Source organism: Tetrao urogallus (assembly GCF_951394365.1).
Source record: "Tetrao urogallus genome assembly, chromosome: 1".
Taxonomy (NCBI): Eukaryota; Metazoa; Chordata; class Aves; order Galliformes; family Phasianidae; genus Tetrao; species Tetrao urogallus.
The window spans coordinates 66,939,185-66,964,972 of NC_136813.1; the positions used below are offsets into that span (position 1 = coordinate 66,939,185).

The 25,788-nt window shown below is 44.6% G+C and overlaps 2 protein-coding genes across 2 annotated transcripts in view; both read right to left on the reverse strand.

Moving 5' to 3' along the window:
• The window catches only part of DHRSX (dehydrogenase/reductase X-linked), a gene marked incomplete at both ends in the record, with an annotated part of 161,130 nt that extends 138,587 nt beyond the window's left edge, over positions 1–22,543 (reverse strand). Inside the window, one exon of the mRNA XM_079534177.1 lies at positions 22,432–22,543. Coding sequence (XP_079390303.1) covers positions 22,432–22,543 — 112 coding nt within the window. The remainder of the gene's footprint in view (positions 1–22,431) is intronic.
• On the reverse strand, positions 12,981–15,112 carry ZBED1 (zinc finger BED-type containing 1; the record flags this gene model as incomplete). Its single annotated transcript, XM_079534266.1, has 1 exon — positions 12,981–15,112. The coding sequence occupies exon 1, from the start codon at positions 15,066–15,068 to the stop codon at positions 12,981–12,983; it is 2,088 nt and encodes a 695-aa protein (XP_079390392.1). The 5' UTR covers positions 15,069–15,112.
• Positions 22,544–25,788: the final 3,245 nt, after the last annotated feature.

The window sequence follows — 25,788 nt, forward strand, 5'->3', positions numbered from 1 at the left end:
GGTTCAGCCCAAGGAAGATCCGTGTTCTCATAGAGCTGATGCCATTACAGTCCAGCAGAGCTAGGCAGTACCCAGGTGAGCAGGAAGACGAAGGCAGAGCAGCCCACCAGCCACCCCACCAGCTCTTCCTTGGAAACAATGACAATTCCCCAGCAGAGTGAGTGAATCAATCAGCCTTACGTTTCCCCACCCCCTTTGCTGTTTCAGGCACAATGAATGGACCGGTGACCTCTGCATCTGCTCCTCCACAGCATCACCACTCATCTCAAGAAGTTACTCCAGACTTTGATGCAGACCCTGATTCACTTGCAGGTGGCAGATCACTGCAGATACGCTGCAGACAGCCATTTCTCAGAATCACAGAATCACATAACTGTAGGAGTTAAAAGAGACCTCTGGAGATCATCGAGTCATCTAATTCAGAGCTAAAGCAGGTTCCCAACAGCAGGTAGGTTACCGTGCACAGGTAAGCATCCAGACAGATCTTTAGTATCTCCAGAGGAGACTCCACAGCCTCTCTGGGCAGCCTGTTCCAGTGCTCCATCACCCTCACAGTAAAGTTCTTGTGCTTGTATGGAACTACCTGTGTTCCAGTTTCTGCCCCTTGCCCCCATGTTCTACTGCTGCACGCCACCAAAAAGGCTTTATATGTAGATATAAATATATACACTTATTTTTTGTTTTTAAGGAAGAAAAAGAATTCTTGGAAAATTCAATTAGAAGACTGGAAAAAAGTCTTGTTTTTCACTTGTATCTCCCTGGAATATTTATTTACTGGTTTCAATTAGCAAATACTGGGGGAAAAAAAATTTCTTTTAGATCACCTTAAAGATGGAAGGGATGGAAAAGATACATTGCATTTAAAAGTAAAAATACAAGTAGAGGTGATTAAATTTGTGCACAGATAAGCATGAAAGATTGTCACTGTACGATAACTCTAATGGCCACGCTGAAGATGAAGTCCATGCTAAAATATTGCCCACCTATTTCATTGTTTTACATTCTCTTGTCTGCATCCTACAATATTTTTTCTTTCTCTCCCTGCTGTACTGGATGATTTCACGTAACGACAATGAAAGACCAACTGACAAAATGAATGCATGAAAAACTACATAATGAGTAAAGTTACATGTCCAAAACTAAGTCCAAAGAACTCAGGTCTTAGGAGATCTTATGTACTGATGACATTGCGCTCGACTTTTTAAACTGGCTTCTGAGTTGGATTAGTTGCTCTTTAAATATATACATCATGTAATTAGGAAGTCAAACATCATTCAGTTAACATGGATTTTGCATTTCTTGACCTTTTTCTTGCTAATTTTAACGTTAAAATCACATGCCATGTAATGCAGTGAATTCAGCTATGAATGCACAAGTAAGACTGGCACTTAGGTGCTGACATTAATTAGCACGAAAACACTCTAACAGGCAGAAGATTAGATGACATCTGTATTCACACTGGATTACTTTGTTCATTAACAATATGTTATTTTGGAAAAATACATCCAAGAAGCACTTGTATATCTGCTGTCATATCCTGTTGTCAAAAATCTACCATTTCCTGCTCTGGAGGCATTCTGTTCACTGTGACATATTCAATAAAAAAATTACAAACTCATCTCTCCACTGTGTCAGTCCTGGCTTGTGAAACATGTAGTGCCAGTAATGTCATATTTATATTTAGAAAGTCACTTTCATTCTGTGCAGTATGTAGACTGTTACATCCTTTTTAAGCCATTTGCAGTGGTACCACAGAACTTTTTGTTTAAAGGAACAGGTTTTTGACCCCAACTCACTAATACTTTACTTAGCCAGGGCCAGTTATGTTTGTTAAAATACTGTTATCCAGCACTGTCTGGTTTGAGTTTGAAAACCATCTGCTTAGGACAGAAAGCATCATCTGTGTTGGCTTTGTAAAGCACTTGGTGTAAGGACCCTAATCTCTGCTTCTTTCACTATGAATCCTCATCATGAAGCATTTCTCCCCTTTCACGCACCATGCATGGGCAGCTGTAGGTGGCAATCAAACAATTGTCCGGACCACTCAATTTAGAAACACGGTAGTAGATTAAAAACTTCATTCTGAATTCACTGAACACTCATAAAGCTCATTAAATTCAATCCCTGCTTGGTGTGTGAGAGAAGCACAGGCTGGAGATCCCAGGTCAGGAGGTGGCTGAGCTTTGTTTTGATCCCATAGGATTGGGCTGTATCACACCCCCAAACCTAACACGTCCTCACCAATGAGAAATCTGTGCAGAATTCATAGGAAGCGAGTATTCTCTTGTATATTTTGGGGGTGCTCAATTATATCACCACATCATCAATGTGTTAAAAAAAAAAAAAAAAAAAAAAAAGTTTTTCATAGAATCATAGAATGACCTGGATTGAAAAGGACCATAGTAATGATCATCCAGTTCCAACCCCCTGCTGTGTGCAAGGCCACCAACCAGCAGACCAGGCTGCCCAGAGCCACATCCAGCCTGGCCTTGAATGCCTCCAGGGATGGGGCATCCACAGCCTCCTTGGGCAACCTGTTCCAGTGTGTCACCACCCTGAGTGAAAAACTTCCTCCTAATATCTAAACTAAACCTCCCCTGTCTCAGTTTAAAACCATTCCCCCTTGTCCTATCACTATCAACCCGTGTAGCCAGTCATTCCCCCTCCTGTGTATACACTCCCTGCAAGTACAGGAAGGTCACAGTGAGGTCTCCCCAGAGCCTTCTCTTTTCTAAACAAGCCCAGTTCCCTCAACCTTTCTCTATAAGAGAGGTGTTCCAGCCCTCAGATCATCTTATGTGGCCCTTCTCTGGACCTGTTCCAAGAGCTCTGCATCTTTCTTGTGCTGTGGGCCCCAGGCCTGGACGCAGTACTCCAGATGGGGCCTCACAAGAGCTGAGTAGAACGGGACAATCACCTCCCTCTCCCTGCTGGCCACCCGTTTAATGCAGCCCAGAACACAGTTGGCCTTCTGTGCTGCAAGCGCACACTGCTGCCTCACGTCCAGCTTCTCATCCACCAGGACCCCCAAGTCCTTCTCCACAGGGCTGCACTCAAGGGGGTTCATCTCCCAGTTTGTATAAATACCTGGGATTACCCTGGCCCAAATGCAACATCCTGCACTTGGCCTTGTTGAACCTCTGAAGGTTTTCATGGGCTCACTTCTCCAGCCTGTCCAGATGACCCCTGGATGGTTTCCCTTCCTTCCAATGCATCAACCACACTAACTGGTTAACTGAGCCTTCAACAATCTCCTTTAGAAACAAGTTCAGGACTTTTCTTTTTAGGTTGAAGTTTCCTTTTTTTTTCTTCTCATTTACAATATTGTGCAACATTAACAACCGTGTTTAAACATTCCCTCAAACAGTGAAGTGTCCGTGTCTCAGAAAGCACACTGTCCAATAGTAGTAACACCACAAAAAGCAAAAGCACATCAGAGCCAAAGTCAGTGCTCAGCCTTACACAACTCTTGAGTGTGTTTTGGGACACGTAGTTTTTTTTACCAAATGAATTTTCTGTGAAACATTAAATTCCTCTCTGCAGAGCACATATATGATGAAAGAAAACCAAACACCATAATTTTACTTTAAAAATGTTTGTTTGTTTGTTTGTTTTTTCTGGTTAATTGGCTTGGAATAGTAACTTTCAAGTATTTTTTTCTTAGCTCGTGATAACCTGGCTCTGTTGCATCAAATCTGTATCTTTAATCCAATAATACGTAATAACAACAAAGCCACACAGCAAAAAATCACGGTGTCAGTAACTGCATCTGTAATACAGAAACTGCAAGGATGGAAAGCCTGAAACTTAGAGGCTCCAGTTTAAAAGAACAGCAGGACGGACATGCACATCTGTGTACATATAATTATTACATTTTTACTCCATAACTGCCCAAATCTTGAATTCTGTTCTGCCTGCAAGACAAGACAAAACCACATCATCTTAGTGACAAAGTCTGCAAAATATTTCAAAAAACACAATTTATTCTACGTGTTAAAAGCTGCACTATAACTAATTTGAATGAAGAAATTCATGTCAGTGTCCAGCATGCTTCAGCATCTCCAGCGCCAAGTGCCTGAGCCCAGGTGAAAGACTAACCCATTCCCTACACTTTCACAGAGGGCACAGCATCTGAACAGTTAATAAGCAGACAGATTTCTAAGAACAGCACCATGAGTTTGTGGCCATTTCCCTCTTCCAGCCTTGCAGAACTTTACTGAACTGCTTTAACACTCATACCTATGCCAAACTAGACTTCACAGAATCACAGAATGGCTTAGGTTGAAAGGGACACTAAAGATAATCTAGTTCCAGCCCCCTGCCACAGACAGGGATGGCCCCCATCAGTTCAGGCTGCCTAAGGCCCCATCCAGCGTGGTCTTAAACATCTCCTGTGATGGGGCACCCATAGCTTCTCAGGGGATCTGTGCCACTGACTCCCTCTTTTAGTTTTAAACTGTTCCCCCTTATCCTATCACTGTCTGCCTGTGTAAAAAGTTGGTCTTCCTCCTGTTTGTTTAAAAGCTCCCTTTAAGTATTGGTAGGCCACAATGAGGTCTCCTCAGAACCTCCTCTTCTCCAAGCTGAACAATCCCAGCCTTCATCACAAGAGAGGTGCTCCAGCCCTCTGACCATCTTCACGGTCCCCTATGCACCTTTTCCGAGAGCTGTATGTCTTCCTTGTGGTGGGATCCCCAGTTGGGGACTCCTGATTGTGCAACTTATCCTACATGGGCAGACTCACAATGCACATCTACTGACCTCTATCCAAAATGCCCTCCCCACAGCAAGCCCCTGTGCTCCCCTTCCACAGTCTTCAGAACCAACAAGTACATACTTAAGTGAAGGCCAGATAACAACTCTTGCCATGGTACTGTGCGAGAACTGCACCTCATAGCTCATTTTTTGGAGCTCTGGCATTAGCTGCATTCTAATAGAGCTTTTTCAGCCTCCTAAATGAGCAGATCCCATCCTAAACAGCCTCCTTAAAGCAGAGGCACTGAGTTACTGCAGAAGTTTCTAACTGCTTGGGGTGAAGTATCACATTCCGTGGCAGAGTGCTGAGCTGAAAGCAGTGCCCACATTAAAGCTTTAGCTAGAAGCAGGAAGATGGAGGAAACCTAGAAATGTTGAACGAACCAGAAAGAATGATAGTCAACTAACTCTAAATAAGAAATATTAAATAGCACCAAGAGGAAAAGATGAAGGAGGAAAAAAGAAGTACATAACCAGAAAGAAAATGGGAAGAAATGATGCTACAATAGGGAAATGTTGTTTTTATTAAAGCCCAGCAAAATTTAGTATCTGAAGTGCTAGAATAACTCGCTGAGATGTAACGATCCTATAGGCACTAACATTTGAGGCACAAATGAAGACAAAATGGATATCACAGAATCACAGAACTGTAGGGGTTGGAAGGGACCTCCAGAGATCATCGAGTCCAACCCCCCTGCCAAAGCAGGTTCCCTACAGCAGGTCACACAGGTAGGCATCCAGGCAGGTCTTGAACATCTCCAGAGAAGGAGATTCCACAACCTCCCTGGGCAGCCTGTTCCAGTGAACATGCATTTGGTTTTTGCATCTAAAAAAAAAAAGCAATGCATACAAAAGCCCACATCAAAATACTGTTATTTAAAAGATATTTAAAGAGAGCTATGCTTGTGATGCAAGCATTTCTAGTGGTTCAGAAGGCAGGTATGTAAAATGGATTGCTTTAATGATAAAATCTCTGAATATATTTGGGCACCTAACTCCAGGAACTATGTTTTCTGAACATAGTTCCTTTTTAGGCTACGTTTTATATCATTTTAATTTTAACCTAAGAAAATATGAAAGAATGAATCATTCTGTAGCCCTGGTTCTAGCAAAGGGATCAGCCGGCAGTGCTGTTCTGTTGAAGGCAGGAACAACATAATGGAGAAAGCCCTGACCCTTCTCCTTCAGGCATGCACAGACAGAAAGTAGACCCTGTTAACACACAAAAGTAGAGAAAACATTACAGAGGTATCTGGATCCCATCCTGTATAGATCCTGCAGAGCATAGCAGCTCTCCTAAACAGCCTGAAGAAGCAAAACCAGCAGACCCAAGTTGCGTATGGAGTCAAACCACTCACAGAAGGAAGAATTTACAAGCCTACATGCACTACATGCTACTTTATACATTTGTGGATCTCATCTCTGGTTTAAAAAAAAAAAAAAAGTTTTCTCTTCCAACTCTTCATATCTTATAAATAATGCCAAAAAAAGGCACAAAGAGTATGCAATACTCTTAACTACTGACAAATAGTTCCTCCTATTATCTGTGAATTTTCCTCTGCAAGTACTGTACAATCTTTGTAAAACTAGCTGAAGGAATATAGGGGAGGCGAGGCAGGATGGGGAGGGCATGAACAAGGTTGTGGTAGTGTTTGTAGGGCTACAAAGATCCAGCTGATCTGAGTGCTTTAGATGCACCTGAGGAACGTTTCATGCTTTCACAGTATGCACAAGGCTGCAGTTCCTCATGTCGTACCTCTAACCAGGGGCACAGACGTCTCTCAGCAGCAATTACATTCTTGTGCTCATAGCACTATAGGGTAAACCAAGTACCATCCTCATCTTGCTTTTCATGCAAAGCAGTTGGAAAACCACATACAACGCATGTGAGTCTCCACAGTATGCACACAAGTATGCAGATAATATTTTTCTTTTCCTACACTTTGAATATAAGAGCAAATAACACAGCACACACCAGCGCTGAAAGGGAAATTAAACAGGACTTAAAATGAGAGACAAGAAAATAGACGCACCAGGCTCAGCCCAAGCCATCCACCCTCCCCAGGACTACCTCATTCTCACTGCAGTGCTGGTTCCCTTGAGACCTCCGAGGTTTACCATCAGCAAGGAAACCTTTTGTTGTTTTCTTTTGTTAAGCAGAGAAGCTGTGTCAAAGTATCACTCAGAAAAAAACGTTTCAACCTGGGCTTCCACGTGCTAAGCAATTGATTACAAGAAGTTCTTCCCTTTTTCCCACCATTCCCTTCCTCAATGCCCTGGGGCCCTTGCAGAGAGCAGAGCTTGGAGCTGGCAGAGCTCACAGCTGGCAGCATGAAAACACTGAGAAACATGCAAAGCTTTTCCTTCACGTGGGTTCTGAAATGGCAAACTATGAGCGGATTAGTAATTTCATATTTTTAAACACTGTCATGATTTCAGAGTCTATGTGAACAGAAGCACAGAATGAGTAAGGACAGTTTCCTTACACGCTCTTATGTAGGCAAGTGCAGCAAAAGAGAGCAACAGTTACGAGCGGAATGATGCTATGAGTCTGACATGTAGGTCAATGAAAGAGAACTGCTTTACTTCTCAAAAGAACAGCTTTGTCCTTAAAAACCTCACATATGCCAGTTCAGATTATAAAAAATACCATGAATTACAGCCTTCTGCTGCATTTTCATGACTCTTCCGATTACCTTCTTTCCTTCCCTTAGCTTGAACAGAGAAGCAAGATGGACCCACTTCCTACTTGTTCTCATTAGTGCAAAAATTAAGCTTTTAGATTTTATTATTATTAAATTCTTGCTGCCCATATATATTCTACTGTGTGCCCAAGAAATGCAAATCTGGGTTTTATCCAGTGAGTAAACTCACAGCAGAATAGACTGGCACCTAACAGAATAGGGCATTGTGTATACAAGCACTTCATTTTTCTCTCTCACGCATACAAACAGCAGAAAACCACATGGAGAAAATGAAGATTTTGTTCAGAACAGAGTGTTTCTGACGCTGTTCTGCTTGCTTCTGGCATGAGCTCTCCTGACGCTGACTCGACGTCTTGTTAGGCCTCTAACATCAGGGTAAACCTCACTCCTGACTCATGAGAAAAAGCACACCAAAGAAGACAGAGAATGAAACCCTCTCGATTATGATGTCTCTAAAGGCAGGGCAAAAAACAGAGGCATATAACATCAAAAATTTAAAAGCGAGGGAGCAGCCATCAGTTAAATAAAAGATCAATCTCTCATTCATGACTGCAGGCATCTGGGGAAAATGACATATTCAGGAATTCATAAGGAATTGAAGAAACTACTTCTTTAAAAATAACCTAATTCCGCTTTGCTTGGGGAATCGCAGTTCAACATGACATTGTGCACACGCAGCTACGGACAAATACAGAAAGACTTCCAGACTTCCAGAGCACTAAGTAAACTAAGGATGCTCACTCCCTTAGATACATCTAGGTAAATTATGGCATCACATTTTTGGCACATTTTAGTAAGTATTCTACCTAAGAGTGTTAATAAATGCAACGTTTTTAATTCGTTTTCAAATAAAAGCATCTCCTTTTGATTCTGGTATAGCTAAAAACAACCAGGCTGCCTTCTGACGGCTGAACGCGTCTGCCCCAGCTATGGCTTTTTTAACAGTAAAACCCCTGCAGATGTTATCCCAAAATATCTACTGACAAGGAACTGCAGCTTTACTGTGCACCAGTGTAAGTGAACTCCTGCACAAGAACAGTTTGCAATGCTGAGAGTGGATATCAATCATACATATCTATGGGCACACCCCTACATGTTTCCTTTACACAGCTGGAAGAGAGGCAGAGGAGATTAAGAAAGATACAGTGGATTTTTAAAGTCACTGGAGATAAGAACCAGTTTAAAGTCATGGCAACCAGCATCTGCACATGCAGCAGGGAACAGCCTTTCCAACTTCTCTGAACAAAACACCCACCCTACATCTTATCTCTTCTAAGCATGACGGATGGCAGCATCGTCTTTTCGAGCAGTAACCTTTTCTTCCAGCAGCCAGGTAAATCAATACCACCTTGTGTGGAAATGTCAATATAAACGCTCAAAATTCATAATATTAACATTTCAGAGTCTGGAGGCCTCTCGGTTGAAAGCAGTTTCTGCAGTAGCCTTTGATCTAAATCAAATTTCATGGTTAAGAAAGATTTAAAACAGAAGATAAGCTGAAAGATAGTGCTTTGTCTTCTTAAGGTAAACTTAATTCCCGAGGGGCAGTTCAACCCAATTGCAGTGGCACTGAGAATTACTGTGGAAACAGGAGAAATCTACTTAATCGATTTCTATTGTTTAACCTAAGGAAATGCTTTTGTATGTAAAATTATACAGCAAGTGCAGGGATAACTTGAAATTCCAGTTTCAACAACAGGAAATCATTAGAAGGGGTCTAATAATATACTTTTAAGGCAGATATAAATTTACACTGCATCTTTAAACCCTAGCTACTGCACCAAATAACACCTCTTTTAAAAGAGTAAAAAAAAAATATCATTTCCCTACACCCTCCAGAAACAAAATACACATTGAATTTAACAGAAGACTAGCAGTTCAGAGGAAATATGACAGATCATACAGTTGTGGCCTGCAAAAACAAAAAAAATGAGTATTGGAAAAAGCCACAAAATGCATCCCTCCAGGAGCCAAAGCATGGAAGACTTCCCAATGTACTGAGAGGACTGCTGTGCCACAAAGTGCTGTGCTGACAGAGCCAGCTCTTCAGAAGTAAAAGTATTGCAGGTATCCCCCTTCCACTGCTCTGGAAAGCTATGTAAGTAATTAATTTAGGGGCAGGAAACATTTTGTTCAGAAGCCTTAGCAATACAGTGCCCTAATTTCAGCAGGATTCTTGATACGTTGCTGCAACAGAAACTTAACGTGCCCTTTCCACGAACAATCCAGAACTTTATGCTCTTACATCATTTAAACCGAGGAATCTAAAATACAGTCTAGCTGGAAAGATTCACCTTTTTAACTTGTTTTTGTTCTGGGTTCGCCTTTTGGCTTTGTCATAATCCCTGATGGCACAGAAAGACGGTCAGTCAACAAAACTGGTGACGTTTCTGGTCCTTAAGAACCCACACCTGACGCATCAAGTTTTAACCCTGAGCTGCAGAATGAGTAATTCTTCTTCTTCTGATTTAATGTATGCACTTGAAAGCATACTTCCAAATTCACATTTCCTGCATGGAAGTATTCAGAAGTTGAAGTTCCTCTAGTGCTTCTCCATAAAAACACCTCAGCTGTACCAGAAATTAGACAGTGGATTCCAATTCATTGTCAAAAAAAATGAATATAAATCTGATGTAATAGCCTAATTCGGAAGCGTACCCTAGGCCCACCCTGGGCAATAACAACAGTTTAACTCACGTTGCAGAAATACATAAATAAGCTCCACAACTTTGTTTCTCCACCCAATCAAACAACAGATGATGGTATCTTAAATGAGAAACTCCACACATATTTAAGTAAGAGAAACTGTCTAAACTTCTGACATTTTTCATTTCCATATTTTTTTTAATCCAAAAGATAATAATTTACAGGATCAAAAGAAAAATAAATGCATAGCTTCCAAAGCTTAGCCTATAACCTCCCACTGCTGCAGAAGAGTTCAAAGTCATAAAGTGCTGCAGATATGAACGCACGTCAGACAAATACTCTAGTAACTAACATATTTTTTTCTGGTTTATTTAACAATATTCCAAGCTTCGAACATTAAATAAAAATCTCACAGACAATGAGTAGGACTAACAATGGCTTTGTTGGTTTGGTTTTTTTTTTTTTTTTTTTTTTAAAAAGAATGCTGAGACATCTCCATTGACCCAACTAGTTTTATTTTGGATACCAAAAAAATAAATAAAAGGATGCAAGGCAGAAGGGAACAGTGCCCCACACAGCTCAGCAGATTCACACAGGAGCAGGCCACAAGCCTTGCTGTGTGCTCAGGTCTCTCGCTGGCACAGCAGGCCATGCATGCTTTGTGACAGCTGTCTGAAGCTCCCCAGTGGCTAGCAGTGATGAAAATAAACCCAGCCAGGCGTTCTTACATGATGCAAGGTGACATGAAGGAGGAGGCAGAAAAGAGGAACCTGCTGCACCTCACTCCTTTCCCTGGTTTGACTCTGTGGCCCTCACACACACACATATCTGTCACATCATCGTGGCATCATGGCCAGTCATACCCAGCTACCCCATCTTGCCACGGAAGGCTCCGATCTGTAATAACTACTAAGCCAACACACAAATACGTGGTTTAGTGACATAAACGATGGTGTAATTGAATACATTTTCACACGTTCCTTCTGGCCAGTCTCGTTCTACAGGCACACGTCTGCAGATGCCACGGTGATGACAAAAATCGAGCTGTCTTCTCAGTGTATGACCATCTTCCATGCACCTCTTTCCAGACGGGCCGCGCTCAGCGTGCTCACAGACACTCACTGCCAATGTACGACATCGGTGTCTCCCACCGCCACCCCAGTCACCACACACGTGTTTCTTTGGCAGCACGGTCCTTGAGACCACAGTGGGGCAGCAGGGCAGAGGCAGCTCTTCGCAGCTGGGCACAGAACTTCAGAATTTGTCTCAGTGGCGTTTTTCAACTCCTTTAAGCACCTGTAGGAACTGGTGCTAACCAGGCAAGAGCAACCCTCCCAGCACAGCTCTAGCAGGAGACTGTGAGCGGGGTACAAGAGACCTGCCACACAAATACAGCCATCAACTCCTCCCACACCTCACAAAGAAGTGCTGGCTACCATCACGCTCAGTGCCAAGTCAAAAGATCACCGTGTTTGACCTGCAGTATTTCGTAAGAGACACACGGTTCTCATTGTTGGGCTTTTTTCCTTTTTTCTTTCTTTTTTCTTTTTCTTTTTTTTTTTTTTGCCAATTTCTCAAAAGGGCTGAAAAACACTTAGGCCCAGAGACACACAGGAAGCAATTGCAATACATAACAACTAATCAGAAACAGCACTCAAACGTTTGACTTCACTCTACAAACTGAATCAAAAAAAGAAAAAGAAAGAAAAGTTTTAAGTGCTAACATAACAAGAAACAACCCTAGAGACTCACTAAATACATGTGGGGAAATGGAAGGTCTCCCTCTTTTAAATATATTTACATTATATTAAAGTTTTTATATTGCTTTTTTCATCAACAAAATTCTCTATACTACCCTGGACAAAATCTCCGTTTAAATTAAAAGGTTAATTTATAACACACACACACAGTTAGACCTATGGCTCTGGCATGCCTCCTGCCACCTTTGTCCCCTCTCTCCATCCCTAGGGCCAGATGCCTTTGATGCTTTGCAGCTCTGGCATCAACTGCCACATCTGCACAGCAACCTTGCCTGGACCCAACTCACTTTCTAAAAGCAGGACAGACTATAGCCAGGGCTTGCCTGGATAAAAAGGGCTTTGCCATTTAGCCATTACAGCTCAATGGTAAAACCTGAGCAACGTAGACACAGCAGTACCAGTCTGGAAGCGTTTATACCATTTACACCACACTGGAGAGCCAAACAAATTCTCCAAGTATAACTGCATCCACACTACAGCCTATGCCAGCACAATGCCAGTTAAAATAGTAGCACAGTCCCTTAACTGACAGAATCATACCAGCCGAACTTTTCTAGCATAGACCAAGCCTAAGACATGAGGTAGTAATAAAGAAAATCAGGCTCGTGACCTTTTTTTCATTTTTTATCATTAATACACTCTAAAAATCCTGGCTGCTCCGATTTATGGAATTTAAAAATAACATTTTAAAATCCAAAATTTAAAGCTAACACCCTAAGTCACATGGGATTTATAATGAGAGGCATAAATCTTAAAAATTCCCTTGCTTAGGGTCCTAACTCAGGATAAATATTTTCATTATAGAAAGCACATGAACATGTATTCCTCTTCCAGTGAAGTAAGCGGAAGGGAAGCACAAGGCTAAGTGTTCTCTGAGATCTGGGCCACAGTCAGAAATCACGGTCTTTGTAGAATTTATTTCCTCATTCATTTCAGTGCTGTTTAATCACAAGTCATTCATGTTTTAAGACAGTGGGAAAAACACAGACAATGGAAGCTATCAAATTTGAGACAACTGTTCAATATTTACAGCATTCATAGCATAAACAAGTATTTTTGGTAACTTATGACAAACACCTTTCTATTTGTTATTAAACGTACTGCAGCAGTCCTGTTAAACAAACCCACTGTCTCGGATATTAAAGAAATTGTTGTTTACATTTACCGAGTCATTTAAATTAAAAATCTGTTCCTGTTCCAAACCCCACTCTCCTTCATCTTCATCTTCTGGTTCTGCCTCCGACCCATTCCGAGTGTTTTCATACAAAAAGATCTGCTCGTCCACATGCGCTGGGGCCAAGCGGTTTCTCTTTGCACTGACAACGTTAGCAGAAGAACCAAAAAGGCGTTCGGGAAAGACCCTTGTGGCCAAAATACACCAGTATTTTTGAAGAACCTTTGGTAAAACTGGAAACAGCGCTAGTCTGTCAGACCACCACTTTAGTGGATCTTCGTTCAACCCAAGGACTTTTTGAGACTTAAAATTGCTCAATTCCTCAACAATCTGAGCGTGCCACTCCTCTTGGTCCTCTACACCTCCTGTCTGGCAAAAGATCTCCGCAAGCATGTTGTTGATCACGCTAGTAGGAGGAGGAGTGGAAGAGATGATTATTTTTTTCACTGGAGGCTCTTCCGAAACCGTGAAGAACTTTTCCTCAGTCCGAAAAGTGTTTTCTTTGACTTTCTCCAGCAGGCTTTTTGCTTCTTCCACCACTCTGTTTTCCACCTGCTGCCTCTCAAAGGCTGAAAGAAAAGGCAGTTTTTTGTAGCGAGGATCCAGGAAAGTGGCAACGTTGAGGAACATGTCTATTTCTGGGGTGTGCTGGTAGGTAGTTGACAGCTCCTTAGCTATTACCTCCTTCGCCATGCTGATTTCTTTCAAATCGTTCTCTTTGATGTTCAGGGTAGTGTTGAGAAGCATGTGGAGAAGGGGCTTCACCATACTTATTGTTGGATACTTGGAAGCAGACATCATCTCTGCGACCTGTTTGAAAGGCTGCAGCAGCTCCACCAGCCCTTCGATTGTATTCCACTCACTGGCTTCCAGCATGAGGTGGTGGTTGTTGCTGTCCTCCACGAGGACGGCAGCGATGACGAACTGCTGCTCCTTGAGGCGCTGCAACATGGCCAGTGTGCTGCCCCACCAGGAAACGCGATCGCTCACCAGCATGCAGTGCAGAATATTCTGCTGCTTCTGCTTCTCACTCAGCATATACATTGCTACCGTAGACTGCTGAAAATACTCCACCAGTTTTCGGCACCTGGCAAGAAGACTGCAGAGCTTTGGGAGCTGAAAAGCTTGTTGTATTCCGGCATTGAAAGTGTGCCCCAAGCAAGGCATCTGCACTGGAATATCAAGGAGAGAGCAAGCTTTCACAATGTCTTTGCTGTAGTCTGTGGTAGCACCAAAGACTTTTGTATTGATCCCCCATTCGATGAATGTTTCATAAAGGACTCGTGTAATAGTCTCTGCAGTATTATCCTCTGGTACTTCAAACGTTTTTAAGCAACGTGAGTTGACCACCAGGCAGTTGGAATGACTACTGCTGAGAAAGTGAACCGCGACAGTTACGTATGACCTGTTCTGGTTTTCACTCCTCCACATGTCTGTGGATATGCCACACCACAGGACGTCAGTGAGCTCTTTTAACACAATCTCTCTAATGGTGTTGTATTTTTCAGGAATAGCTTTTGTACAGAAATACTTCCGGCTAGGAAGTTCATACCTGGGATCAGCTGTTCTCAAGAGAGCCTTGAAAGTGGGTTCGTCGACAATAGAAGCAGGATACATGCCCTCACAGATCAAGCTGATGACTGCAGACGTCAGCTCCTGATGCTTTTTGTTTTCGTAGTTCTGGTAAGTCTTCATGATGAGACTATCTTGAACAACCTGCTGGGACGATTCTGGCTTGATTTTTGAAAATGCAGTTGCAAAGGCCTCCCTCATTTGCTCGGTGTTACTTTTCACAAATTCACAGAATTCATCGGGGTGGTTTTTCTCGAGGTGGTAGGAAAGGTTGGAAGTGTTTCCCGAATAGGCGATCTGTGCCATGCAAATACGGCAGTAGATTTTCTTCCACTGTAATATGCATCCTTCCGCATTGGTATCAAACCCAAAGTACTTCCACACTTTACTCTTTGCTCTTGGGTGAGCCACTAACTTTAGATCTGACGGGGAACCTTCTAAACTTTTATTCTCCATTGCTTCTTGGCCACCGTCCCACCTTTTGATCCTTCACTCATTAATGAGTACCTGATAAAGGCAGTAAGATAAAGATACAATGAGAGCACAAGTTTGACCACACTCAACTACGTGAAATCACTGTTTCTGTGAATATATATCAAGAAGCCTACCTCAGTAATTACATTTGCTTTTTAAAGATGAGATTTGCAGGAAGTGTGACCTACAAGAAGCCCATCAGAATGTCAAAAATTTAAAAGGTTTTAAATACAGCACATTCTGCTGTGAAATTAACCTAAAAGATCTGAGTACATCTTGTTTCTGGAATTACATAATTCTTGGTAGAAGACATGTAACATCTGCCACAGAGTTCACACATTATTGTCACACAAGCCAGAAGTGTGCTGTAGCAATTTCTTGTCCCCAAAGTTATAGCTAAGGCTAGACTAACATTATCTAACATCCTCTAGCCTAACAGTTAGCAAACTTCACTGTGAATATTTATTTCAAACGAAACTTGATACTGAAGGAGCAAAGGTTTTACTGCTTGTTTATTTCAAAATAGTCTCTGTTAGCTTGAACTAACTGTTCCAGGACTCGCCTTAAGAGGAAAATAAGCTGAGATGCAAATTACGGCATTAATCTGCTCCTCTGAAGTGTAAAGAAGTTTTATAACAAAAACAAAAGGAAGTGGAATTTGAACCTGCATGCAGATCAGCAATATGCTTCTGACACCTTTCCTGTCCTTCTATTTCAGAAACCAAAGCAACTTTCTGAAGTGCCAGTTCATAGTCTTAGTTCCTAGAATAAACAGTATGTTATAATGACAGGAAGAGGTAGACAGGGAAGCACTAATAAAAGTTATTAACCACACCAGGTAGGAAATAATTTTGCTCTCTTTTCTTCTAAAGACTAAAGAAGTTTGTGGGAGCGGTGACATGCTGGAAAAGAACACAGCAAGAAGGCAAAGCTTAGCAAACTGTACCTAAATATCTGTACAGGGAAAGTCTTCTTGTGCAAACACAGTATCCCTGTACACACTGCAGGCAACAACCACCTGCCAGAGCTTACTCCTCTGAACCAAAAAGTCATGCAACAGCACCACTGTACTCCTGCACTTCTCCACTCCTCGTGCAACACCAGCACAGCTGCAGCAAGCAGCAGCCCCTTGCTGAGGTAGCAGGGAGAAGGAAGCCATCAGCCAACACTGATGTGACCTCCTCCATACAGAAGCAAGGAAAGAGCAAAAGAGAAGTTGAAAGAGCATTCCAGCAGCCATCCCAAAAGCAATGGGACTTCTCCCTTGCTCAGGAGGAGCTGCCTCTATGCCAAAACGCATGAATCCCCAGGCAATAAAACCAGCTGGCTGGCAAAGGAAGAAAGGATCTGCTTTTTTTTTTTTTAAATTTGCTTCAGGGGAACATCCCCAAAAATTTTATGGATGCAGCTCCTCCAGCGTGTTCTCCACTGTCGATAAACATTCCCAAGAAAAGGTGTAACTGCAGCAGGCATTTTGCAGCACTTTGTGAATTGCTTCAGTGAAAGAGCAAATACAGGTTTACCAGGACTAAATATATTTATTTAAACACAGCTGTTGGTTTAGACTTAGAATGAGAGGTACAAGGCATGTGTTTAAATTATTAGATTTGTTTTCAGTATTCATATATCTGAAGATTTACTTCTGTGTGCAAACTTCTTCTGACTTGGAAGGGGGAATGTTTTGACTATTGTATGCCCTCTTGTATGACTCATTCAGTGCTTTTTTAGTTGCCAGGATAAACAACTGATTCAACATGGTAATGGCTCTGTAATTCTGAAACAGCACCAAGGTATGCAATCTCACCAAAACTGGTGATTTTGAAAGACAAAGTGGTGTAACATATACTGATGTAACCCTGCTATAACATACGATCGTGTATTGATAAAACACTCCAGTGTGTATTACTACTGCTTTTGGTTTCCCCTGTTTCACTCCATGACAAGCAGTCTCAAGGAGGCAGAGGCTCCTGGCATTTCATTAAATCTTGCAGTTTCCTTTGCAGTTACATGGCAGTTCCTGAAAGCAAGGAGGAAGGAACTGCAATAACAGAGTTGATGCATCTCTGAAGTTAGTAGGACACACCTTGGATCATAAAAGGTTCATCACAGACTGATAGAGGACAAGTTATTTCAGAACAGGGGAGCGTTACAGACGCTTTCATTCTTATGTTACAGCATTACCATTATTTTTAGATGGATCTGGCCCTGGTGGTGGTGGCACTGAGTAGCAATGCCATAGTTAAGGACACATCAGTTAGCATAGATTAAGTTATAACACTATAAACCACATTTCAACTTATTGTAACAGCTCTGATACAAACTGTTAACCACCCCTGCCTCTCCTTGTGTAGCGTATAGCGTAACTTATTTTTCTCAAGGAGGAGGCGAGTGTTCCCTCTCCATTGCAACAGCTGCAGCATCCACAGCCCAGGCCTGGCAAAAAGCAGAGAGGAGTGCAACCTGTTGCACAGTAGCTGGCAGAAACTCTCTCCTTCAGCTCACTCGACTACTCACTATAAAAAAAACTGCCACTTGGGTCCACTGCAAACCCTTTCACAATAAGAAAGCCTTAAGGCTACAGAAGCGCCTTTCTTTTCTTCCTTGAACTCCCACCCCCGCCATGGCAGAGCACACGTTTGGAGGAGCGGTTGGGCTCCTCCTGTACGTACAACTGGCCCAAACCACCACCACAGACCAGGGTCAAGGACTTCAGCACGGATGGCCCTTTGACAGCTCTGCAACCTCTCCTGGCCTATGGGATGACATCAGGAGGAGGAGGACTAAGAACAGAAAGTGGAGAAGGAAGTAGGACAGTGCTTCCTGTGCATGCTCCATCGTGCTCTGTGCTTCCCATGGCCCTGCTCTTCAGCCCCAGATTGCTCTCATCCTCCTGAAGTTGGCAGGGCTGAAGGCCAAAGGCCCATGATGGAGGCACAGCTGGCTTTTCCCACTGACAGAGAAGTCACATCCAAAACCCACACAAACTGGGTTGTGAAAGCAGGGATTTGGCTGTTGGAACACGCCAGGTGCACAGCCACCTTCCCTCTGCCCTCTTGTGCGCATGCAGCAGTGACACAGGCTGTAGTCACATGCTATCATTTCTGCAGTGCCCTTGCCTCATTCAGCACAGAAGCAACTCCAAAACATGTGTTTTCTGACTTTTGAAAGTATCTAAATAATTCTATAACATGCCTGAGTGGTGGGAGGGATCAAGCATCAGGCACGATTTTGTTTTTCCCTGCATTCAGTCTTCCCTGCACGATGGCTTGCCCATTACTGGAACGAGGTGCTTTACATCCCACAGTTGGTACGACTTTAAGGAGGAAATGCTTGGTCTGTCCTTAAGCTTTAGGCACACAAAGTAAAAGCCCTCAGTAAAGGAATTAAAATTAGACAGATGTTCTCAAATAAAGTAACATTTCATGATCAATTACAAATGAACTCTGTACAAAATATGACACTGATTAACTAGAAATCGAGGCAAGTAATATATATGATGTTTCAATTACTTTTAGAAAGAACGTGAGTCAGCTTTAAGGTCTGGATGTGGCTCTGGGCAGCCTGGTCTGGTGGTTGGTGACCCTGCACATAGCAGGGAAGTTGAAACCTAATGATCATTGTGGTACTTTTCAACCCAGGCCACTCTATGATTCTTCTGCTCTTCACTCACACTACAGCCCTCCTCAAAGACAGTCTTCTACACATCAGATACCGCACTTAACTGCTGAATTTCAACCAAATCACACACACAGAAAACAAAATGCAGGAAGAAAATGCCTCCCCGAGAAGCTTTTTAAAATACCAAAAAACCATCAGTACATGAAAAATGTTATCGGTGAGATGGCTTTCGGAGACCACACTTCCAGTGTTATAGGCTGGTGTCACAAAGCGAGTTCATCTTTTAGCAATTCACTGATTACATGGTTTCTGCATTAGAAGCTGATTACATCAAGATCTTCATGTACGCTGGGCATTTATGCTTTTTTCCCCTCCTATTAATTAAGTTGAATTTCAACTGTAAGAAACATCAAGGCAGTAATTCCTAATGAACCTATTTTTCAGTCCACTGAACACTTGTTATATGACAAGGGTTTTTTGGACAATGAACAATGAAATGATAGGTGAGGCAATACCAGACTTGCAGCGATTTATTGTGGAAACAGAAGACCAGTTTTTGCCAGCAATAAGCGAAGAGCATAATGAGATATCAAAGAGGAAAAGCAAGGCATGAAGCAGCTGCCGAAGCTCTGCTTGGTTAGCTCCTTACCCCACAAAAAGCCAAAGCCCCACATTTCCCTGCTGCGACATCACGAAGATTCAGTGCTGGGCAGCCTCACCATCCTGCCACCAAAGAACTACCACTGGCAGGCTCACCAGCAAACTCTGTCACCTGATTATTTTGTGTCCGAGGAGCAGACATGCTGCCTCTCAGAACACGTCTTGTTTCAGGTCGATGCACCCAATTTGAAGAGAACAGTGCAATCCCATACTGTGAAGAGGAGCTGGGCATTGTGCAGTGAGCGGGTGCACCTGGCAACCTGCACAACTGCGTTTGTTCTGGAATCCATGAGTAGCTTCCCCTGCTGAGCCTTGGCAGCAGAGGGTCCAGCCACAGCACTAATGCAGTTCACCCCGTGCATCAGCAGCTACGTCACCTATGCAATCAGTATCTAGAGAATTGTTTGTAACATAAATGGCCTTTCCCCCTTTACTTCCACACACTGATTCTGCTTTGTGATAAAATCACTGACTGTGCCACACTTGAGCTTCCAACTTCGGACTCGCCTTCCCTGTGCTTCAAGGTCAGAATTTCAGTCAAACTCCCACTCTGGATCGGTAGCTGCAGCTTCAGGATAAAGAGTTGGATCCTTTCAGCTTACAGCTCCAAGAAATTACTAACCAGGCTTACTAACCTTACCCTCAATCTAGATTTCAGTGCTGAAACTGTCCTCTTTCCCAAAAAGCTGTCTCAAATTCTACCTACAAAAACTAGATGAACTCCAGAAGGATGCAACAGAATAGACGCTAAATAAAGCATACGTGTCAAGAACATGCAACTTTGGACTTACTTTGGATTTAAATCCTCAAAATTTCTCTGCTAAGAGTGAAAAAATAAGCTTTCCTTGGAAAATGAACTGCACACCTTGGAGACAGAAGGGCTGCGCTTACAATGGCTGTCAACAGCGCCTTCGCTCACCTGCACAGTGCCTGAGGTCGAGCAACAGCTGTGCCTCCACCGTGCTATAGAGCTGTACCCAGGAAATGGGAACCCCAACAGGGAACAGCAGCCAAGCAGTCAGGATGAGAGACATTCCTTCACCACCAGTGCCAGCCCTGCTCCCCTCTTGGCCTTTCATTGCTCAGGCAATGGCCGCTGCCAGTGAGCATTTTTCCAGGCTGCAAGGTCAGCGCCTCGGAAAGACACAGGCTGTTTTAAACACGGGCACTGCAACACATTCTAGATTCCTGCCTCAAAAAGTTACTCAGTTACTTCCCACAGTAAGCATAGTTCACCGACCCAAGCTTTATTTAAGAACATCGTAACCAACACTTCCACCTTTTGTCATGCTGTAGTCACTGTTCTGAAATTATTGCATGAGAACAAGGCTAATCTAGGCGAAAACCCTCCCACTGATAGGCTAGTTGGTTTCTGAAGCCCTGACAAGCCAAAGCAAGGCAGCAGGTTATTGCCGAGAATGCGAGTGTGCCTAATAGACCTGTTCCAAGGAAGCTGCTCTCCTTGGATAGAGCCATTCTGAACTGGGACCAAAGGAAAGCTTTCCAAATCCATCAGATATGCCACAGACCTGCTAAGGCCAGCTGACGTCTCTCCGATGCTACATGCACTGCCTTGGTCTGTTATTTCCAAATTCAACTATTTTTTTTTTTTCATAGGAGAATGTAACGCATCAAAACACTCGGGTCACATTTTCATCGTGGTGCTTCTCCTCGATTCAGAAAAGATTTGGAAAGCGTTACACACCCTAGGCACAATACCCGTCTTCACCCTGCCAAGAAAAACTAATGCTACAAAAATGCTCAGATGACTTCAAACTGTACGCACATCTGCCTCTTTGTTGTTGGGGTTTTTCTACTTGTTTCCCATGTTCTATGCTTGCATTTTGAGATTAAACAGGAGAATGCAAACTTACTGTAGAACTATCAAGAGCGAAGAAAAGCAGAGGTGCTGCCCATGAAGCCACGTGTGGTGGAACACAGCTTGCTCGGCCATCGGCCTCCAGTGCCCCACACACCTCTATCCCAACCTACTCCTGCCCCATCTCTTGCCTTGGATTTTTACTGTGACCCTTGTTAAAACTTCCCACAGATCCAAAGCTGCCAGAGGATGGCAAAGGCACTGTCCTGTAGCAGAGTTATGCTGAGATCTGACGATATAGCACGCATCCAGTCAGACCGTACTTTGCTGTAAGTTCGCAAAATCAGAAGCGTTCTAAAGTCCTAAAGAGAAACGTAAGAAAAGAGGAAATTCAGATACTTTTTTCCTGCTAAACTCAAAGTTTCCATAGTCAACGTTACGGGACTAAAAAGAATCATTACCAAGCACTTGCTGATCAAAAATCAGAAAGAAAAAAAAAAAAGCGGCAAAAAAGTAACTTCTCAAGCACATAGCTGATCTGGGGAAAAGTACGAGTCCCTCTCACCAATTTGGCTGGTGACAGCAGGGCTACAGGGACGGGGAACGAGGGGCAGGCTGGGCTACTGAGGCAGTGCGGCGGGCACGGGACTAAGCGAGGCCCGGGCAGGTGCCCTGCAGGAGCCCGGCCGCATCCCCCCTACGCAGCCCACCCTCCGAGCACCTACCTGGGCCGGAAGGCGCTCCGCCCCGTCTGTCTCCGGACCTGAGGTCTGAGGCAGAGCGGCCAAGAGCAAGAAGAGGAAGGAAGGAGAAGAGCGAAGAGGCGAAGCGAACGCGGACTCCCCACGCCGCCTGCGAGGCCGCTCTCAGGCCGGCGTGCAGCCAGGCAAACAAGCGGCCGCCCCGGGCCCGGCACCCCGCCCCGCCCCGCCCCGCGTCCGGGGCGGCCGCGTCCCGCGCTCCGGACGGAGCGGTGGGGCCGGGGGCGGCGGCGAGGGCGGGGCGGTGGGAGCGGGAGGGCGCAACGGGCCGCGGCCCCCGCAGCCCAAAGCCCTCCGGGCCGTGGGGGAGGAGCGCGGGACCAGGCGGCGGCGGGCAAGCGGCGCCCCCAAGGTCGCGGTCGCCCCGTCCGGGGGCTGCAGCCGCCCTCCCCCCTCGGCGGGAAGCGGCAGCGAAGTTTCCCCCGCGGGCGGCGGCGCTGCCCCCGCCCCGCCCCGCGCCCCCGGCAGCGCCGGGCGCGATGCTCACCTGGGGTCGGGGGGCAACGCGAGCGGAGGCGGCGGCGTAGCTGGTGCAGGATGACGGCGAGACCGGAGTAGTACACCCTCAGCAAGGGCACCAGCGGAGACAATAGCGACATGGCTGCCTCCCGCCCCTCAGCGGCTCGGCGGAGAGGGGAGCACAAGTACCGCTCCCGATGCGCGCAGCGCGGAGGTTCCGCCGGCGGCGGGCCAGGGGGCGCGGCTCGGGGCGGCCCCCACCCAGCGGAAGGGACGGGACGGCGAGCGGGGAGGGGAGGGGACGAGACGAGAGGGAGGCGCTGCCGCTGTCACGGCGGCGCTCGGCCCGCCGCGGCTCCCGCCCTTCTGGGCATGTGCGGCGGGGGAAGGGCCACGCGCGGCCGGCGCGGGCGGCTCTGCGACGGGGCTGAGTGCCGGGCTGCGGGCGGGAGGTCCGGCGGAAGGTGGGTGTTGGGGTCGCGCCGCAGCCTTAAGGCTGGCGGGAGGGTCTGAGCGCGGCGTCAGCCGTCGGCCCTCGCCGGACGACTGTCAGTGCGGTGTCCCGTAACGGGGCTGGCTGGGCCACAGCCGGGGCTATGATCGGCAAAGCTTCTCTCGGAACGGCCGGAGGACGGAGCCCGTTCGGGCGGCCGGAGGCAGCCCCGCGGAGTGCAGCTGCGTAGACAGAGGCTGAACTTCACACGGACGCTTTTACAGCCGCTGCAAGTCATGCCTTTCATCTCACAAGTTTTGTCGGTTTAAAATACTTATTTTTAAGATGACGAGTACTTGAGACAGAACAGTAAGTCCTAGCCATCGGTTCTGGTAAGTTCTTGGTTCAGGCTATGGGAAGTATCTTGCCTTGTGCTTACACTGAGTTTCTCATTCACAGAAACAGTTTTGCAAATACAGATGGGCTTGAGCATTGATATACAGCAAAAGGGCGAGCAGTAGTTTCACAAGAGGAAACATTTACCCACCTATTCAATATCAGGAATGCATTTGAAGTGCAATATCCTATTAAAAAAAAAAATAGAGAGAGTTGAATAATGGTTTGGGTTGGAAGAGACCTTAAAGATCATGTAGTTCCAACTCCTGTTCCATGGGCTGGGCTGCTACCTACTAGATCAGGCTGCCCAGGGACCCATCCAGTATGACATCAAATGCCTCAAGTGCTTCACTCCCCTCTGAAAAACATCCACAACATCTAATCTAAATAGCCCTTTTTAGTTTAAAGCAATTCCCCTTGTCCTGTTACTGTCTGCCCATGTTAAAAGGTGGTCTCCCTTCTGTTTATAAGCTCTCTTCGTGTACTGGAAGGCTGCAGTGAGGTCTCCCATGAGCCTTCTCCATGCTGAATAAGCCCAACTCCCTCAGCTTCTCTTCATAGGAGAGGTGCTCCAATTCTCGGATCATCTCTGCAGCCTTCCTACGGACCTACTCCAACAGCTCCACATCCTTGAGATGGGGCCCCTGGCCTGGACGCAGTACTCCAGAAGGGGCTTCACAAGGACAGAGCAGAGGGGGACAATCCCCTTCCTCTCCTTGCTGGCCGCTCCTCTTCTGATGTAGACTAGGATACCATTGGCCTTCTAGGCTGAAAGCAACACTGATGACTCATGTTAATTTTTTCAATCTACCAGGACCCCAAAGTCTCCACAGGGAAGGAGTTCTCCCAGTCTGAACACATGTCTGGGATTTCCCTACCCCATGTGCAACACCTTGCATTTGGCTTCATTGAATCTGCACGTGTGCCCACCTTTCAAGTTTACCAAGGTCCCTTTGGATGGTATCCTTTCCTTCTGCTGTATCAACTGCATCACTCAGCTTGGTGTCATCAGCAAACTTGCTGAAGGCGCACTGTGGTCATCTATGTCACTGATAAAGAGCACTGGTCCTAAGATAGACCCCTGGATGACACCACTCATCACTGGCCTTCATCTGGACAGAGATCTGTTGACAAGCACCCTTTGGCTGCAATTATCCAAACAATTCATTATCCACCGAATAGTCCAGCCTTTTTAAGCTGTCTCTCTCCAATTCAGAGATAAGGATATGGTGTGGGACCAAATCAAAGGCCTTGCACAAGTCCGGTAGATGACAAACCACCTGTCCTTAGATTAGGTAGACAAAATCAGTTGAAACTGATGTTCATTTTCACAAAACAGCTACCAATCTAACTTCTATTGGAAAGCTCACCAGAACCGACTTTGTCTGCTCTCAGGAATATGCATCAAGTCAAAGCAGGCCGCATAGTTGCTCCGGGACAAAAACAATCATTTTATGTTATGTATCTTTGAATTTCTTCTCTTTTTATTAATGCATGGAATTATGCAAACATAAATAATAAACAGAAAATCATGCAGTCACATCAATGAAAATTTCGTTCCTAATGTATGTTGTTCTCAGCCATGCACGTAATGCTAGGAAAAGCATCACAAACAGACATGAAAGAAAAAACACTGATGTTTAGAGAAGGTGTATTATTCTTTCCACTTATCTCAGTAAAAATCAAATCCCGACTCCTTCATGCTGAGCAGTCCTTACGTGCTTTTCTCAGAACTGCAGCATTAATGAATGCTCTTTGTAACTTTAAGCTGTGAAACTTGCCTACAGTGGATTTACACGATCTGGATATAAATGCTCTGTACTTTCTCAAGTTTTCTAGTATAAAAAAATCAATGTATATTCAAGCTGTGGAAATAAACGTTCTCCTATCCTTTCACGGGCAGTACTTAGCAAAGAATTAGACCGAGGGTGAACAACTGATGAGCTAAGATTAAGCTCTTATTGGTTCCAATACTTTTTCTCTATGTTACAATTATTTTCAATCCTCTGTGATTCATAAAAAGAAAGAGGTAAATTTGTTTGAACACCATTTTTTTTCTAAAGGCTGGTGGGATTCAAACAAGCAGAGAGAAGCATTAAGATCAGACATATGTTTTAGGTTCTTTTCAAATCGTATCTTATGATACATTCTACTTTTAATTTGTATTTCCATAGTTTTCATTTGTCACCATCATTACTTCTTACTGATATGCTGTTGGTTTATTTTCTTATAGTCATTAGCTGCAAAGCTCTGAGTATTTGGGCTAGAGTCTTGCCCATCTACTTCAGACACCTCACTGAGACGTTACTACCTTGGTGAAATGTTGAATATCTGATCCCTGGAAGGGACACAGTAGTAATCTAATCATCTCAGCTTTCTGACACAGGCAGTGGCCAGAAAGAGGCACTTCTGAAGATTTGCAGAAGATGTCTGCTGCCTATGAGGTGCGCCAGGTTCTTCCTTCTTTCTGCTGACTGCAGAAGTGAACTCACACCAGCAGCAAGCGAGGCCAGCCTGTGGCTAGAGCCCAGACAGCCTCCTGGAAAGCCATTGGAA